Source organism: Scomber scombrus, chromosome 11 (assembly GCF_963691925.1).
Source record: "Scomber scombrus chromosome 11, fScoSco1.1, whole genome shotgun sequence".
Classification (NCBI taxonomy): Eukaryota; Metazoa; Chordata; class Actinopteri; order Scombriformes; family Scombridae; genus Scomber; species Scomber scombrus.
Window position 1 is genome coordinate 10776860 of NC_084980.1, and position 18212 is coordinate 10795071.

The 18212-nt window shown below is 41.3% G+C and overlaps 1 protein-coding gene across 2 annotated transcripts; it reads left to right on the forward strand.

Moving 5' to 3' along the window:
* The first annotated feature begins 441 nt into the window (after positions 1-441).
* Positions 442-17723, forward strand: wls (Wnt ligand secretion mediator). Of its 2 annotated transcripts, none has more exons than XM_062428844.1 (12): positions 442-768; positions 4272-4544; positions 8303-8427; positions 8797-8958; positions 9159-9295; positions 11640-11808; positions 13145-13242; positions 13383-13446; positions 14379-14522; positions 14653-14736; positions 14873-15041; positions 16716-17723. In XM_062428844.1, the coding sequence occupies exons 1-12, from the start codon at positions 663-665 to the stop codon at positions 16823-16825; spliced, it is 1641 nt and encodes a 546-aa protein (XP_062284828.1). In that variant the 5' UTR covers positions 442-662; the 3' UTR covers positions 16826-17723. The 2 variants fall into 2 exon arrangements, with proteins under 2 accessions (XP_062284828.1, XP_062284829.1); XM_062428845.1 differs by having other exon boundaries at positions 14873-15026.
* Positions 17724-18212: the final 489 nt, after the last annotated feature.

An 18212-nucleotide genomic window follows, 5' to 3' on the forward strand; every position in this document is an offset into this window, starting at 1 on the left:
TTAGCTCAGCTCCATCAACTGAGGTAAGAAAATAAGGTCAGGACACAAAACCAGACCAAGGGGCTTGTTCAGATGTGTTGTGGAGCTTTAAATCCCCTTTTAAATCAGTTACCTATAAATCAACACTCACAAGTATATCATGTTGTCACAAACTGCAGAATAGACTGCAACATTGCAAATGACATAGGCATCCAAATGGAGTAGCTATGTCTATTTTTTATATGAATCAAGAATAGCTTTTGAAGGACAATGTGTTGACGGTTATTGAGCACTAAACACGAGATGGGACCTCTAAAAACCTTCCTTTAAATAGCCCTGCAGGCTGAACCCGCACAACAGGCTCTTACAGGCATTCAATGACACGGTAACCTGCATTACCAGCAGCCTCTATTGCAATGCGGCGGCGCTCCACAGATCTCTCCCCGCTCTTGTGTTGGCTGTTCGGGGATAAAGCTGAGTGCTATTCGGTCATGTGATTCCTGTTTTTTTTTCCTCCTCTTTTCCTCCTTCGAAGTTGAAAGGCAGGAGCAGAGCGGCGGAGGGGCCCAGCTCGCCTTTACATTACTGGCTGTGGATGCACCGGATTCGTCCCTTTTCGACCACATTATTGTCTTTTAGTCGCTCGTTGTGATTTTTCCATTTGCTCCAACTTTTCCTTCACCATGGCGGGGGCTATTATAGAGAATATGAGCACTAAAAAGTTAGTGATAATGGGTGTTACTCTGCTTTTGTTCCAGGCGTTTGCCTTCATGGTCGGCGGTTTAATTGGTAAGTTTTTTTTTTTTCTCCCTCACTTTTATCATTTTGTTTAGCTAACGTTAGCATGCACCGTGAACGTCTCCTCACGGTTAAAGGGCAAACTTTGAAGTTGAACAGCTCGGTAAATACCTCCATACCAGCGTTAATGGTTTTTTTCCCTTTTAAAGAAAAGACGGTAAGCGCTAACTTTTTAGCTGCGTTTTTTTTTTTTACCTTACTGGCATTGACAAAGCTGTGCACAAAGAAATGCGGTGCTTTGAAACCTTCACTTGGACACCAAAGCTGCCGAAGTGCCTCTCAGCTAAATCACTGCTTTGTATCAAGGTGTTTGCTGCCTGCATGCCGCAAGCTGTGGCGTTATATTTTTAAGGCTAAAAATAACATACTTGTGGGTAAAATGTCGGCTTTTCAACGGAGGAATAATCAGAAATACATTCAAGCTTTTGTAATTATTATTATATTTTTTAACTTCTTTGATCCAAACTCGAATCCCCCCCCCCTTTTCTCTCTCCTCGTACCTCCTCCTCTTCACCCCTCCTCCCATATATGTCTGTCTGCTGTGTGGGGCCCCAGGCAGCATCTCTACCTTCCTTTCACTCCTTCCTCCCTCCCCTCCCTCCTGCGTGTATCCCCTTCTCCCCAAATCCCTATCCCCTGGCACGCAGTGTTATTTCCTCCTCTCCCCTCTTCAAGATTTCAGCTGCAATGACACAGACACAAGAACACACAACTGCACACAGCTGTCAAAGTTGCATCTCGCCTTGAGGACTGCATTGGAGTTGCTGTCAAATTTCTTCAAATCCACCCACTCAGTCGCACACATGCACAAAAGCGGCGCACGCACACTCGCACACATTTTGATAGAAGTTGAGCCCATGTGAAAGATCTTTCCACAGCCCCCCGAAACACCAGTCAGCCTCTCTTGTGTCGCTGCGATCCTCCTCGCTCACTAGATGGCTGGTGATAAATTAGCTTGTTTGGTTCGTTCCTGGCTGAGATGGTTTTAATGAAGCCGGATTCCTTTGTGTTTGCTCGGTGGCCGGGGGCGGCAGGGGTAATTGAGTAGAAAGGGTTTTTTCTCCCCTTGTTTCCCAACAAACCCGGGAACACGGCATGGGGTCAGCGGGCGGAGGGGACGGCCATTATTCTGGACACAGAGCGATGGAGACTGGAGGAGCTGGTGTGCTGCTGGACTCTCAGGGTCACTAGATAATTGAACTCTGAGGGGTTCCAGATAACAGGGTTTAATTCAGTCTGGTTTCCTCTTTGTTGCTCTGTGTGCTTATGTGTGTTTTTATCGTACTTTACACAGCTGTTAACACACTTGCACAATTGAATTTTCCTTGAAGACATCCTTTAAGTTTTATGACACTATGAAGTGTAGCTCAAAGGGTGTTTGCTGTCCGCCTTCAGCTCTCTGCTATGCCTGAACAGATATGATTAGATGTACAGATAACTGAGTCCATACGGGCTCCTACCACTTTCTTACAAACCTGGTTAATATGCTTCGGAAACTAGGAAACGCACAAAAAAAATACTATCCTCAAGTATTAATCCTCTTGAGTTGCTGCTTGCTAGAAGCACATTTGACAGTGATTACAGCTTTAAGTCCTTTCAGATCTGTCGCTAATCTTTCTCATGAGCTGAATCTGGAAATTCCGCGCTTTCATGTTCACCCCCATGAGTCAGTACTTCCCAGAATCAGCTTTTGGCAATGATCGGAGCGCCTGAAGTCTTCTTGGATAAATCACTTGCAGCTCTGCACAAACAGAGCTCGAGTATTTGTCTCATTCTTTCTTGCAGATATGCTAAACAAATAGGGGGGAGCCCGCTTGTGAAACCACTTCAGATTTGTTTTTGCCCGTATGCTCGGTTCCACAGTTGTGTTGAAATGCAAATCGACACATACATTACAGCATTTTGGCAATCTGACATAGACCATTCTCAATAGTTGGTCTATTTTTTTGCATTAGATATTATGTATGATAATGGATGAGCTTGGAAATACCCTTGAATTCCCACAATGGAGCCAATAAGTATTATCCCTTAATCATTGACATTACTTGTTGAGTCCTATAATGTGACACTGCGACTGTCAGTGAAGAAGCAAAATGACAACGATTCAGAAGTATAAGTGTCAAATCTCAATAACTTCTCAGTATATATCTTGACTGATACTGATATCAGTCTCAGTCATAACTCCAAATATCGATAACGACAAATTGACTGATTAGTAACTTTAAAAAAAAAATCTTTATATGGGTCCCTTAGATTTGATCATTGTTCACTGTATCTATTGTAAATGACCTCAAAAAAATAAATCTAGTTTGGCCTCTCTGTTCAGCATGTTTTTTGTTGTTGGATGACATACACAAAATTGCAATAGGTTAATATCAGCTGATATATCAACCTGGATGATTCACTGCAGTAGCTGCTGTAAACTGTTATCAATACATTGGTAATACTGAATGAGTGAACAAGGCAGTGACATAGCACAGCTACCAGGAAGGTCATGATTGGTTACATATTTGTCGATTTGTTAATCATTAGATCCATGCTACATTTTTTCAAATCTCAAACAATACTTTTGCTCATGAATGACATCTCCTCAATGAACACTGCTTTACAATTCATGGAAGAGTTTCTTTGACATGCCATCTGTCCGAGCTTGCATGCACACGTTATCTCCAATTTCGATTCAACTTAATTGGCTACATGAGATTTAAATACATTTTCATGTGCTTAAAAGTTACCTCAGCTGATATAAACACAAGTCTGTTTCTACAGATTAAACAACCTTTTCTGGTTGTTTATGGATCAACTATGAACCTCATGCAGTCTATTGTACCTGATATTATAAGATAATAATTACATTTGAGACCTTAAATAATCAAACAGGCCCAATAGACATGTAGATCTCCAAAATGTCTGAAAGGATCTTATTAAGCTTTTGCCTTGAGGCTACCACACAGTTCTCAGACCTCTCAGGTTTCGTTCACATCAGACTTCCAGCTTTTACAACGGATGGCTAAAGCTTTTGTTTTTGCATGATAATGACAGATCTTTTCCCAAGCACTACTAAAATCCTGCGAGCAGAGACTACAAACACCAGTCTTGTCGAGCTCATGAATCTCAATGCGTAAACAGTGTAATTGGTGCCTGAGAGCTTTCGGGAATTTTCCCTCCCCGTCACTTCAGAGGGAGAGCGAGCCTTGCTACCAGGCATTTTCTAAACAGTGTTAAAAGTAATTGCTAAAGTGTTTGGACTGGATTTGGCTCGAGCCCAACCTGTTGACCGTTCCTAATGGTTGCTAAGATATTAATATTGTCCATGTGCAGTTTAATCCACAGCGCTCAAGCTTTTATTTATTGATTTTTACTCAAACTTTTTGTGTGATTTATTAGTTTGAGGGATATTTGGCTTGGTAGGACCTTGAAACACTTTGCTGCAGTATTTCAACATGACATCCAGTCTTACATCTCTCCCCTCACTTGTGTATTTATCTCACCAGCTCCCAGCCCCACCACAGCGGTCCACTACTTGGCCGCCAAGTGTGTGGACACCTCCAAGCACCGTCAGGAGACAAAATGGTTCATGCCTTGGGGTCAAGACCAGTGCGAGAAGATCCGGAGCTTCGAAGAGGCCATGGCCAAGAAGATCGAGGCCAACAACATTGTGTTTGCCGTCCACATTCCTCTGCATTACAACGAGATGAGCCCCTGGTTCCAGTTCATGCTGGTCATCTTGCAGTTTGACATCGCATTTAAGATGTACAACCAGATAGGTGAGAAACAAGGCTTTGTTTTGGTTTTTAGAAAGGGGTGAAGACAGCATGGTTCATGTTTCTCCTTTAGAACACAGCTTTCAATACGTATGAGAGGGAAGAAAGTCTAATCTAATGTGCCTCTGAGGGGCTATGATGTCTAACATGGGATCTGGTGTGAGGAATTCTTAAAGCACCAATTAATAATCACAGTTCATTGGATTTCAAGTTTGGGGTGACCTAGAGCGCCCCACAGGTTTTTGTTGCATAATTTTTCTTACGCCATATTTTGTCTTTTTGTTATTCGGTTAGTTTCACAATCTGTAGGCAAGTATTTGCAGTGGCTCAGTAAAAGCAAGCTGGCCTCTGAAATACCCACATCCATTGTCACCTCCTAATCACCTGAATTCAAGTGCAGAAGAGGCATTTCGTGCAAGTTTAACATTCACACTCACTTATGTTTTTTTCTTGCTGTTCGCTCACGTTCTTGGTTCAGTCCAACACAGAACGCTTGAGGAACCTTCAGGAATGCATCTTTTTCAGTAGATTGGATTTCTGTTACACTGAAAGGCAGCAAACAATGATAGATGTCCTGCTGTTTGTTCTCTAAAGGGGGGTAGACCGTGGGGGATTTTGTAGACGGGCTTGACGGACACTCTTGAGACAGGTATAAAGAGAGTGAAGAGGTAATTTAAACCCTGTTTCATAGCTGGTCGCTTTTGAGCAATGAAATGTCCCATTATCCACTCCTGCTAACCACAAACGGATGATTGACACACTTTTTAACAATATGAGATAACCCCAATGCAGTGGACTTTCAAAATTCAGGATCATTTACAGTTTTAATAATAATCCACTAATAATATGAATATATACAGTATGTGCTGACATTTTTGTCCATTTTAGATAATTAATTATTTTCCATCAAATTGTTGCAACAAACACCTCCATGTTTAAATTGATTCTCCTCTGTGTAGCTATACATTTGTTTGCTGTTACTATCGTCTATTTCTTTGCGACCAAAACCAGTGATGTGACAAGGTGATTAATTGGGGCCATTTTGTGGTGGATCATGCCTCTTCTAATGCATGACTTCGTCTTCCCACAATCCTAAAGGTCTTAATGTTAAGTGACATTAAAGCTTTGGGCAAACAAATAAAAGCTTTTTTTAGCTTGAAATTTCTCTCCCTAACTGAATAAATATACTCTCATTTTTGGCCTCCAGGCTTTGTCAGATATCTAATTTGCATTATTGTGAAGGAAAAACCACTATCAGCTGGACTGTAATCCATTTTGTGTCCCCACCCAGAGTCAGACGACACTGTTGTGGAGTGTATCAGAGACAGACTCGCAGCATCTCAGTGTTAGAGTGCTTGACTGAGAGGAAAGGGAGGAGGAGGGAGATAACTGGTGTCTCAAAGAAGACAGGATTTCATATGCTGGCAGGGTCCTTGGGATCCTGAAAGAAGGGATTAAAGAGGATGAAGAGAGTCTAATAAATGACTGGATCACCAGCAGAGCCCGGGAAAGAAATTTTGACTCTGTCACTTCATTCCATTTATCGCCTGTAATGTATAGCTATGTGAACATCATTTCAAGCTTTGTGGCAAAACTTTGGAATCATCTGCTTTATAGCATGTCATCAGCTGAAAAAATGGTAAAGTAAATTTAAAGGTAAATGAAACAGGGTAGAGGACAAAAAGTTCAAGTATTTGTGGTGTAATTTGATATGCCCCGGCTGCTCTGGCTCTGCTTGTTTAAGAAGTCATGTCACAATGATGTCGTAGTCATCAGCATAATTAGTTTGCTAACATTCTTGGCCCCAGCCGTGGGTTGTTTACTGCCTGGCTGCCAGACAGACTGAGTCTGTGATTCAGCCTGGACCACAGACAGGTTTCTCTGTCAGATGCTGCACACTCATTTAGATGTTACTGAGCTACAGGAGGGACTCTGGGAACTGAGCACTGTAGATGCAGCATAAGGTGGAGACCAGGTGGTGTTCCAGCAGTGGGGTTCATTATTTTAAAAATGAATCTATTGGTTTATATACAGTTTCTTCCCAGAATTCATCATTAACTTTCCTGTGTTGTTGATAGGCGGAAAAACCTGCTAAAATTATACCTCGGGCAAATTTCCTAATGTAAGTTAGGCATCAGAGAACTCAACCCATCTGATTATGTAGCAATGTTTATACATCAGTAGTTCTTTTGATTTAATTTTAAAACTAGGTTGTCATTGTTTTATTTAAAGCAAAATGTGATCCAGCACTACAGCACATGGAAATAACCTGACAGCTATTATTAACATCCATATCTATTAAGTCAAGAGAGTAAAGAAGCCACCACAAGATGGTTTGGTTCTCATAGCCAGAGTCTAACAAATTTGTTGTTGAATCTTTAATCGTCATTTTTTTAAAGTACAAAATGTAACAAAATGGCGTCACCGCGTCTGTCTTAACCACGACCAGAAGGCTTGCGGTGCCAAAGGTAGGCGGATTCACTTCTGCAGCTGCATGACAGAAGAACACAAGGCCATCTCTTCCTTGACTACCTTATCTGTGTAACAATGTTGGTCCCGGAGAAGAGCTTCGCCCTTATTACCCACTCCACCCACCTGCCCCACTCCAGCCCGGCACCAAGCACCCCTTGGCCAGGGGCCAGCAATAACACAGCTGTTGAGGAGGCTTAGTTTCCGTGGCGATGGCCGCTGGACTCGAGTGGAATGTTTGCATGAAGTGAGCTGACATTCGAGGGCGTCTGGTCGACCAATGGCAGAGTAAAGGGCAATACAGAGACAGACGGCTGCCAGTTCTCATCTGGTTCACTCTCCCCGTTCCTCTCCTTTTTTTTTTTTTCTCCCCCCTGTCTCACAGCACAGGCCACTGGGTTTCTTTCTCTTCATTCCAGCTTGTTTCATAACAGCACAAGAGGCACTCTGGAGGGCTGGAGGAGAGAACACTTGGCTTTGTAATGTGATCTAAAGATGCAGTTTTAATAGCTTGGCTTTGGATCCTTTTATTTGATTCACCGGGCTGGACTGTTGGAGGCCAGCTCAAGGTCTTGTTGAAGTTGATGTCAAGTAGGAAGTAACCTAGATTTTGGCCACCATGGACAGCAGACTGAATCACTGCTGATGTTTACATGCAGATAAATAATCCTGTTAATCTGTTTCAGACCTATTCTAGGTGACAGGATCTCATATTAACACTTAATTGGTTTGACCTTGTATAAACATGTTTGTTTTGGGATTAACTAACTAGATACAGCCTTCATGAATCAACCAAATGATTCCTCTGACAGATCCGACTGCAGCCGTGTACATCATCTCCACATTACTCTCTTTACACTGTACCACTCTGAATATACAAGCAACCACAAACACTGGTATGTCAACGGAAAAGGAACCGTACGTTTGCAGATTATAGTCGGGAATGTCTCCTTGTCAGTGGTTGCTGCGCAGTCACTTTGATGGTGGAATAGTTAAAAGGCTGTTGCCTCACTGTCATCAGGACTTAATTTTATCCCTTCACAGGGATCGTTGCAGGCAGAAGGGTTGTGCAGTGAGGAGGCATTGAAATACACACGGGTGCATGATCGTGTTGTTCAATTCATTTTCCCATTTTTGCTTCTTTGAGAACAAATGGTGTGTTCTTCAAACACTACACTGGAAATAATGACTTTGATGCCAGTTAAAGTCATGAATCATAACTGCACAAATTTCACTCTAAATGATTTTGGGGGAATCAGAAGGTGAGTTGGTGTTGTCATTCTTGTGTCCAGAGGATGGAGCGTTGGTCACCGTCGATGTGGGTCTGGCTTACAGAGACGACCCTACCAGCGAGTGGACGGAGATGGCTCATTCTTTTGAACAGCGGAAGCTCAACTGTAACTTCACCACTGCCAAGGTGTGGAAGTGACACTGTATGCTTAATGATAACGCATCTTTGCATCAACCAGTAAACCAAAAACAATTCTATTGAGCTGTTAAAATATTACATTTTTGAATAGATTTATTACATTAATATGATCTATTTTGTCTGTTATTTCTTGCCAGTAACCTCCACAAATGTTGTTGTTTTTGTATAATGAATCTAACTAATTGGCTTATTTTGCAATTTGATGGATGGATTTCGTCCATCATTATTGCTACTGCAAATTGTAATGATACTGTGCTGATGTGGCCACTGTTGTCCAATGAATCACATTTATATGGAGTCCGCCTGCTGATGAACGTGTTTTAATCCGACACTCCGTGCTCCTTATGTGTTCTACAGACCTTTGAGAACGAAGGCCGCTACTATGAGTGTGATCTGCTGCCCTTCATGGAGGTTGGCAGCGTGTCACATAAATACTATCTCCTCAACATCCGCCTGCCTGTCAACGAGCGCAAGAAAATCAACGTTGGGATTGGAGAAATCAAGGACATTCGTCTGGTTGTAAGTTGACTTTCTGATTTGTGACGTGGCGTGAAAACCTTGAATATATTGTACTACTAGCTTGTGTTATTATTTGTTAAAATCATGATGGACTATGAAGTACATTTTACATTTATCTGTGTGTGATTTGCACGTGCTTGCAATAAATACCATAAATTATATTGTGTGTAGCTGACAGTCGTGTTTGTTTCACCTTGAAGAGCATCCACCAGAATGGAGGTTTCACCAAAGTTTGGTTCGCCATGAAGACGTTCCTCACACCCAGCATCCTCATCATCATGATCTGGTACTGGAGACGCATCACCCTCCTGAGCAGACCTCCTGTGCTGCTGGAGAAGTAAGGCTGCTCCTTCATCAGTATCAGTATTGTTGCTCGGTAACCAGATATAATTTTGTTGTTGTTGTTAGGGAAAATGCCAAAAAGCTTATCATTTACAGTTAAATCGATGTTTGTTCAGAGGTTTGCATGAACGCAGCCAGGACTCGCAGTACTGGTTTCATTATATGCCACTGAGGATCTGCATCAGTGTCTCTGCTGGATGAAGGCACATATTAACTATGGATGAAATGTAGAAATAGGTCATTCTAACTCTGCGTGACTAAAGGTCACTGAGACCAGAAGGCGTTGTTCATCATGCATCTGTGGAAGAATGTTATCACTTAGCTTTGTGGCTGCATGTTAAACAATTAGTAAGGTGGTGTAAACAAACAAAGGTTTTTTTTAAAACAATTAAAGAAGCGCGGATAAAAGCACTTTCAAACAGCAAACAGGTTTTCGATCAGGGTTGGACCAATTCACAGCTGTCGTGCTGCTTTTGACTGTTAGTGGAGACTCCAGTGCAGTGTAATCTGATTCATATACTTCACGGATAAACCAGATAATAACACTAGCCATCGCTCTCATTCTCTCTGTTGTAATCCACAGAGTCAATTAAATTGCATTTAAATATTGGCATCAATGGATTAATTTCTAATATAATGTAGTTCACCAAAGCCGGGCAGTGTCCCACTGTTTACCAGATCATCACTGTATTTCAAAGAAAATGTTGGTCTTTACGCTAAAAGGGCATTCCTCTTCTCTTTCTTAGAAAAAGAGATTCAGAACATCAGATGTTAAGTGTTATATTCTTAACCAAACTTTGGAAAGTCTGCAAAGATTACATCTGGTAGTTCTGCCTGAAGCAGATAGTTTGAATGCCATGTTGGGTAAAGTTGGAGCCACGCTCAGAGCCCAGTGTTTGTCTAACCCCCTGCCGTGCTGGGAAGACAGATCAGTATGAGGCAGCGTTCTGGGCCACAGGAAGTGCCCATCGAAGCGTGAAACACATTACAAAATCTGCAAGCTAGCACTCAACACACACATTCAGGACATACACACCAGCTTGCTGAGATAACGCACACACACACACACACACACACACACACACACACACACACACACACACAGTCAGTGTCTCTCTCCTTCCCACTATATTTTCCAGCTCAAGGCTCTTATTCCCAGATGACCAGCAGGCTCTCAGGAAGTGCGACTCGTAACCTATTTGTGGACCACAGATGATTTTTTCATGCTAGTAAAAGTTTTACCAGAGATTGCTGTCATGCTGGCACACAGAGGTGTCAGAATGGTAAATCTCAGACTTCCTCTAAACTTTAAAAGGAGGGTTATAGATAATATGATGGAGATGAAGTTATTACAACAAACATTTTTTCAAAGCCATCGGTTTTACTTGTCACAGAAGAAAAAGCACAGGTGTAATTGATAACATTAGTGATGGTGGCGTCACATAAAGCATGTACTTAGTTACTTACTTACACCTGTGTGTTTCCTGTCTGCTGCGAAGACTCCTACCTAATTAACTTTTTTTACATACAAAGCGCTTTGTGTTTTTTCTACACACAGATTATGGCCTTAGCGCTCCTGTCTGTGTTGGTTTTGAGGCATTCCCAGCATACCACACAAATGTGGTTACTCACCATTACTCACAATGGTTACCTAAAGTAGAGGCTTCAGTCACCTCAGTCTGCTTTTTTCCCCCCTCTTATGTCTTCCCTCTCTCACACACATACATGGACACACACACTCTCTGTAGCTCTGTGTTGCCCTTTTCACTATATTTACGATCAGCCTTTTATCTACTGGAGGCATGCAGAGACCTGCCTTTGACACCGGGAAGATGAGCTTTTATTCTGTCTCTCTGTAGACAGACTGCTCATTCGCCCTCATTCCTCTAAATGTCTGGATTTCAAGGTCAGGGGATGTTGGCTGTAATAATGAGGTTATTTGGAAACATAGTGAGTTATATAGAATTGGTCTGGTCAGTGGGGACACACTTGCGCTCGTAGTTGAATGGCTAATCAATAATGTCCTGAGGTCTAATAAGCTTGCTTCAGCAGACACAGACATACTCTCGCTGTTTAAAATTGTAGCTCAGGTTTAGTTGTGAAGCCTGTTCGTGGCTGTACCTGCTTCATTACATTTCAGGTGATGCTTGATGGTATATTAACACACATTTACACACAAACTGCTTGCATGGTTGAAGTTGATGATGCAACAAATGAATAAAAAAATTGTAATCCAACTGCTGTCAACTGTTGACACTTTTCAATGCTAAGTAGATAATGAGGGCGACACATTGCAGTTTTAAGAATGTTTGTTTGTTTGTTTGTTTTTGCTCCTTCAGGGTCATCTTAGCTCTGGGCATCTCCATGACTTTCATCAACATCCCAGTGGAGTGGTTCTCTATTGGCTTCAATTGGACCTGGATGCTGCTCTTTGGGGACATCAGGCAGGGCATCTTCTACTCCATGTTGCTCTCCTTCTGGATCATCTTCTGCGGGGAGCACCTCATGGTACTGTACACAGCCTCATTTAACATGATGTTTGGCATGTTAATTGTTGTTGTTTTCCTCACTGACCTGTAGAGTCACTTGCCGGCTGCCATCTCACCTACAGCTTTTAAGTTCTTTCACAGCAATTCTGGGACTGGTAATGGAAAATTTGACCTGATACAGATAACAGAAGAAGACTTAATGCTTGCTTAGACGAATGCTTTAACACCCAATGAATTTTCTCTTTCTTATTCCAGCCTAATGTAAGAGCTCATAAAGTGTACAGTTCCAGCTTTCAGTTAGTGACACTTTTTTTTTTTTTTTCACGTTAGATAATTCTACTACTTTCTTGAGAAAGGAAGATCCCGCACGGTGCTCTTGCTCAACATCTACTAATAAAAATTACTTTATATGCTTCATGGAATAAGGTTTTTTTTGTTTTGTCCAGGATACGGAGTTCTTTGCAGCATGGGTTCTGTGCAGTGGACAAGGGAAAATGTGCCAGAGCTGTGTACCAGCCTGCAAAATCTTCCCTGAACTTGACCTTCAGCCCACAAATGAACTGCAGGTCATTCTCATCTGGCTGCAGACACATATCTGTAGTTTGGCACAAACTGGAGCAGTCACAGAGACTGTCAGACGTTACTCACTGCAGAGAGGGCACCATTAACTTGATGACCTGTTTGATGAGCTCTGTGTCTACGTCAGACTCAGCTCTCTGGACAGCAGTGTATACTGCACAGCAGGCTGTTGCTATTTTATGGGCTGGAAGGCTGAACACTATTTCCCTCTGAGCTTCAGTCAAAGCAGCACTCTACAGTTCTGCTACACCTTACACTTGTGCTTTCTGAGAGGCCAGATTTAAGATGTGTGTGATTGTGCTTCTCTGCTTCAACTACTACTATGATGCTTATTATCATTTACTAAAGCTGGTTGGTTGTTCTCTTGGTTCCCTTCATTACGTCCTGTGAGTGCCTCATTGTACACTCCCCTGTGCAACACCTGACTTCTCATCTCCCGTCTTGATTCCTGTGTACACACTGTGCATGTCATCTATCCTTCAGGGCATAATCGCAGCCACCTTTCCAACAATGGAGAGATGCCCTCCTCTTTTTCCTTTTTCCCCCTATTATCTGTACATATGCTGTCATGCAAAGTTTCAAACATGTTAATGGCCAAGGGTGTAAATATTCATAGGCACCCGTATATTTTGATGGTTTTGGCAGGATTAGCACTGAAGAAGAACAAGCAGACACTGTTTTAAAGCTATGGGTGATGCCTGTTTGTCCTGGTGAAGGCATTCAATTTAATATATCCCATCTTTGTCTTTTTTTTGTTGTTGTCCTTTTTCTTTCAGGACCAGACGGAGAGGAACCGTTTCTCAGTGTACTGGAGGCAGGTCGGACCCATCGTGTTTGGCTCCTTCTGTCTCTTTATCTTCGACATGTGTGAGAGGTGAGAAGTTGTTTTATTTATTTATGATTTAAAACGGCAGGCTTGTTTGACATTTCAGTTCGCAATATAATATAATATAATATTTAAGCTTTATTCAAAATCTCTGTATTTTTTCTTACTTTTATGCTTTGTGTCACCAGAGGTGTCCAGCTGACAAACCCCTTCTACAGCGTCTGGGCTTCTGATGTAGGAACTGAACTGGCTGTATCCTTTTTTAAAAAAACACATGACCACTGAACGATTTAACAACAGGAAAAAGAGTTGCCCATCACCTCTGTGACCAGCTAGTCTGCCAAATGTTGAACATTCATTAAACAGGCAGGACTCTGTGAGTGTAAACAGCTAAATCATGTTTTTGGGTTTAGCAGCCAATAAAAATCAGCATGTTTATGTTCTTGTTATTGGAACAAATTGATGTCTCTACCAGTAGTGTGCCAAATGCAAAAATTATATTTTGTCATAAATTTAAAATACTGGTGATCATGACTCGATGCTTTGCCTTCAATATTTGCAGCACATACATTTCTTCCTGTGTGAGCTGAAAAACTGATCTCTAGACTGATAAGCTGAGAAATAATTCACTAATGCCATATGTGAGAGTATTGCCAAGAGTCAGGGGATGTGTTTATGTGTGTATATCTGTCTGTTGCTGTGCTTGCCAGGCTGAGCAATGCACGTTCATCATCAAAAACAAGTGGCACGACAGCCCTCTAGCTTTTCTCCCCCCGCTATGTTTCTCTCTGAACCTTTTCGGAAGGAAAGGCAAAAGCTTGTTTGATGAATACATCTGGTTCAGTGTCTATAACCAGGGTCATCAAATCTTTATAAGGCCCTTCGCTGACAAGTTTCTGCTGCACCGTCTACTGCAGTAAAGGTTTTATAAGAGACAAAGACTAACAAGGCACTTAGCAGCGTTTTTATTGATTTACATTTACTGATTACAATGTAGATATGTGTAATTTTGTAAAACGGATTTATTATGTTCCCCATTTTCAGTCTGTAATCTATCGTATGTTACATTACATTCTTGTGCACGCACGGTTGAAGCTGCTGTTTTCATACTACACCACCACTTTGCTGGTAGATCAGATTCTTTTTATGTTATTTGGTTATTTCCATGACTGGTTTCACCTCAGATGGCCTTTATAATTGTGGCAGGGATCTGTGCCTGTCTCTACTTCCTCTTCCTTTGCTTCATGGTTTTTCAAGTCTTCCGCAACATCAGCGGTAAAAGGACTTCACTGCCTGCCATGTCCAAGGCCAGACGCCTACACTATGAGGTGTGTGTGTGTGTGTGATTTGATTCATTTGTTGCTGTTTTGTTTGCATCTCCAAGTTTTTTTTATTTTTTTATTTTTTTAAATCTGCTGTTTTGTGACTAACTCATCCCCCTTCACCCCCCCTTTTTAGGGTCTGATCTTCAGGTTCAAGTTCCTCATGCTGGTCACTTTGTTTTGTGCTGCCATGACTGTCATCTTCTTCATCGTCAGTCAGGTGAGCCTCCATAATGTTGTGAAACCAGTAAGAAGCAGTTGGGTGATTTTAAGAGCTCTTTTTCTGCTGTCCCCAAATATGCAAGCAACCTTTCACACAGTTCTCCAAAGTATGCGTTTGTTTTGTCTGTGCTCAGGTGCATGATGGTCACTGGCACTGGGGAGATCACGAGGTGCAGGTGAACAGCGCCTTCTTCACAGGCGTCTACGGCATGTGGAACCTGTACGTCTTCGCCATCATGTTCCTGTACGCCCCGTCTCACAAACGCTACGGAGATGAGCAGTCAAGTGGTCAATGTATCACTGGTAACTATTTATTTTACTGACTTTGTTAAGAATAAGAGCACCCTGTTGATTATGGTTAAGTCTGTCACTCTGTGCTTTCTGACTTCCCTACTGTATGTGTCACTGAGCCATACGACCATTTGTTCCTACTGAAGTCAATACTCTATAAAAACAGGTCATAAATCTATAGTTCAATTATTGCCTAAAGCAGTTGAACTTAAATCAGACATGAATAAAAAGGACATTTGTTGGACTATTTTAAGCTGTGGATCATGTGGGATCTACCAAAAAATGGGCGTGCCCATTTTCATCATAGTGAAGGAACATGTAAGCAACATCAAAATTATTAAGTCATTATTATCAGCGTTTTATTTATTAAGAGACAAAAACTCATCCATCAGGACTTGTGGGGTGTGGTTTGATCAGATTTGATTGGCAGGAACCAGAGAAACCACCAAATGTCATCATACTCTGATTCTAATGTTGCTAAATCCTGATGGGAAGTGTGTGACATCACCTTTTACCAACTGAGTCCGCCCATGTCAAACCAGTGAGAAGAGCAAGAAGCTGGTTGAGAAAATACGTTTTCAGGGACTTTTTGATCGTTTTTTGGACAGAACTTAATGATACAGGAACTTTTATGTGAAGGTTTAGCTACACAAGCAACAATTGTTAAGATGTGTTCATTGTTGGTTTTAATGGGACTTGTAGACAATGAGGAAAATAAATATCACTGGTGTCATCCTTCTTAGTTTAGGATACAAGCAATATTACAAAAATGGAATATATTATAATATAACATAATTTCTCAATGTTTTTTCTTTTTCCTAACCTTCTTTAATATATATATATATATTTGCCTGATGACCAAATCAGGTCCATATTCACCCAATTTCTTTTCAAGTTTTGGTTGAAATTTTTGAAAGTGTTAATATGCAGCAATGAACAGCAGTGCTGTAATCATGACATTAATATAACACAACAATATTTCAAAAGTGTTGAATAATTAAGCTTTAATCATGTTATCTTCTCATTGTATTAGAGTGATTAAATTGGTTACATTTTGTTAGTGTTCCAGTTGCGCTCACCTCATTCTGATGGAGAGCATCAGCCTGTCTTCTGCTGTAAAGCTGCCTATTCATCTAAAGTTTGTTTTTGGAGGAAGGGGAGGAGGGGGTAGACTAAGAAGGACCCAGATTCCCAGGGGAAAGAAAGGTCTCTTTGGCCCGAGAGGGTGATTCTAATGGACACCAGGCTTCCTTCCAGATAGAAAGGAAGGGAACAGTGAAGAGAGGGGGGTTGGGGAAAGAGAGTAGAGAAGTAATGAAAACCAGCCATCCATCTCCCGACATCAGTGACACCGAGAAAGGGGGGTGGGTGGGTTTGAGGTTCTTCTGGAAGCTTTCCCTGATGCGCATCAACTCAATCTCATGGAACGGCAGCCTCACTCCGACTCTCTGTCTCTCTGTGTTGATTTACTTTATGAGCTCATGAGTTTCACTTTTGTCTCTGAAAGTATTTATGTAATGAAATTCAGTTTAACCAACTTAATATGCAGCAGATTGTCTGCAGCTGGAATGAACACTGACATTGGGACAGCGAGATTGCAAACAACAAATTACACGCTTTTAAAATGTTTTGTGTTCTCATTATTCGTGATGCCGATGATGTGTGATGTCATGTCTGTGTGCGCAGGAGATCATGGAGCAAACAGCGGAGAGGACATCCAGCTGACCACCACCATCACACATGTTGACGCTCCCACTGAGATCTACAAGATGATGGGCAAAACGGCCCAAGAGTAGATTTTTGGCACCGTTACCTACTGCTCCAATGATCCCCTCCCTTATGTAATCAAACAGGCTTTTCTCTTAACATCCTTCAGCGCTCAGACGGCATCAGTGATCCACCTTGCATGAACCTACCAGTCCCACAGCCGTTGCCCTCCTCCCAGCATCAAATGTTTAGCTGTGTGTGACTAGTTACGTGCCACCCTTGTCCCAAAGTCCTACTGAGTCCCTAAAGACTGAATATTATCAACACTCTTATCGGTTCTTTTCATTTCAGTTTTTGTTTTTTTACGTTTCATACTTAGTGTAAACTATGTTGTCATTGAAAATGTTGCACAACTCTTTTGTCACCAAGTCAGGTACAGGAAAGCTTTATGGAGATCTGAGTGCAAAGAAAAACATTTCTTGGTGGTCAAAAGTTGAATTTGCAGCAGTCACACCAGTTTTTCTGTGTGGTTTAAATGTGTTGTTTGTAAAGACCGGAGCTTTTGATACAGATGGACAGCAAGATCTTTTGGATACTAATTAGCCACTTGGTTTAATTTTCATTTCTACCTGTAATATTCTCAGTCAAGGTCTTAGAGCCTGTCACAAATGCATATTCTTCTATAGAAATAGATCATGTGGCGCACTGTTATTAGTCTTTCAAGTGGTGGTTCTTTTTTTATATCATTGGGGGAAATGTACAGACCACACAGCCACTTTGGGAAATGCATACTGTACTGTCATTATGTTACAATGTAGATATCTATTTTTTATAAAGTGCTTATTTTCAGCTTCACAAAATATATGCATCAAGCTCTATCAATGTTAACAAAGAGATTTGAGGTTGATTGTAGTCCATTATACATGGTTCTTAGTTGTTTTTTGTTTTGTTTTGCTTTTTATTCTAATTTAAATAAAACAAACTTTTACTTAATACTTTTGTGCATTGTCCCACTGTTTGTTCTAAATGTTTGGCTCATGTCCTTTGTGCAGGTCATTATTTATAGTCTTAATAGCAAATAAAGTAAAGATAATTTGTATAACAAACAGTTTTAAATGCTTGGCAAGTTGCTTGAATTAAACAGGACTTTGTTGTTCTACTGCAGTGTGGCTCAGTCTGAACATGTATTCATGCAGGCAGAGTGCGCCTCTGTAAGGCTCACAGCAGAACAACAAACCAGGTTTCACTTTTCTTTTGCCAGTCAAGCTAGACAGAAAATATGAGACAGGAAGTTGTCTTCTTAAAGATTTGAAGTACAATCAGAGGAATATGTTGGGGATAAATTGAACTAATTTCTGCATTTATTGTGCTTCAACAGTGAACACTTTATAAGATTTGGAAGACTTTGCAACATTTGATTGCTGCAGTTACCTGTTCATCTATAATTATAATTTTACATTTGGTGTAAAAATGGGC

Coding starts and splice junctions, on each gene's coding strand:
- wls (XM_062428844.1), top strand. CDS start 663: ATGGCGGGGGCTATTATAGAGAATATGAGCACTAAAAAGTTAGTGATA. Junction 769..4,271: donor CATGGTCGGCGGTTTAATTG/GTAAGTTTTTTT, acceptor TTATCTCACCAG/CTCCCAGCCCCACCACAGCG. Junction 13,243..13,382: donor ATCTTCGACATGTGTGAGAG/GTGAGAAGTTGT, acceptor TTGTGTCACCAG/AGGTGTCCAGCTGACAAACC.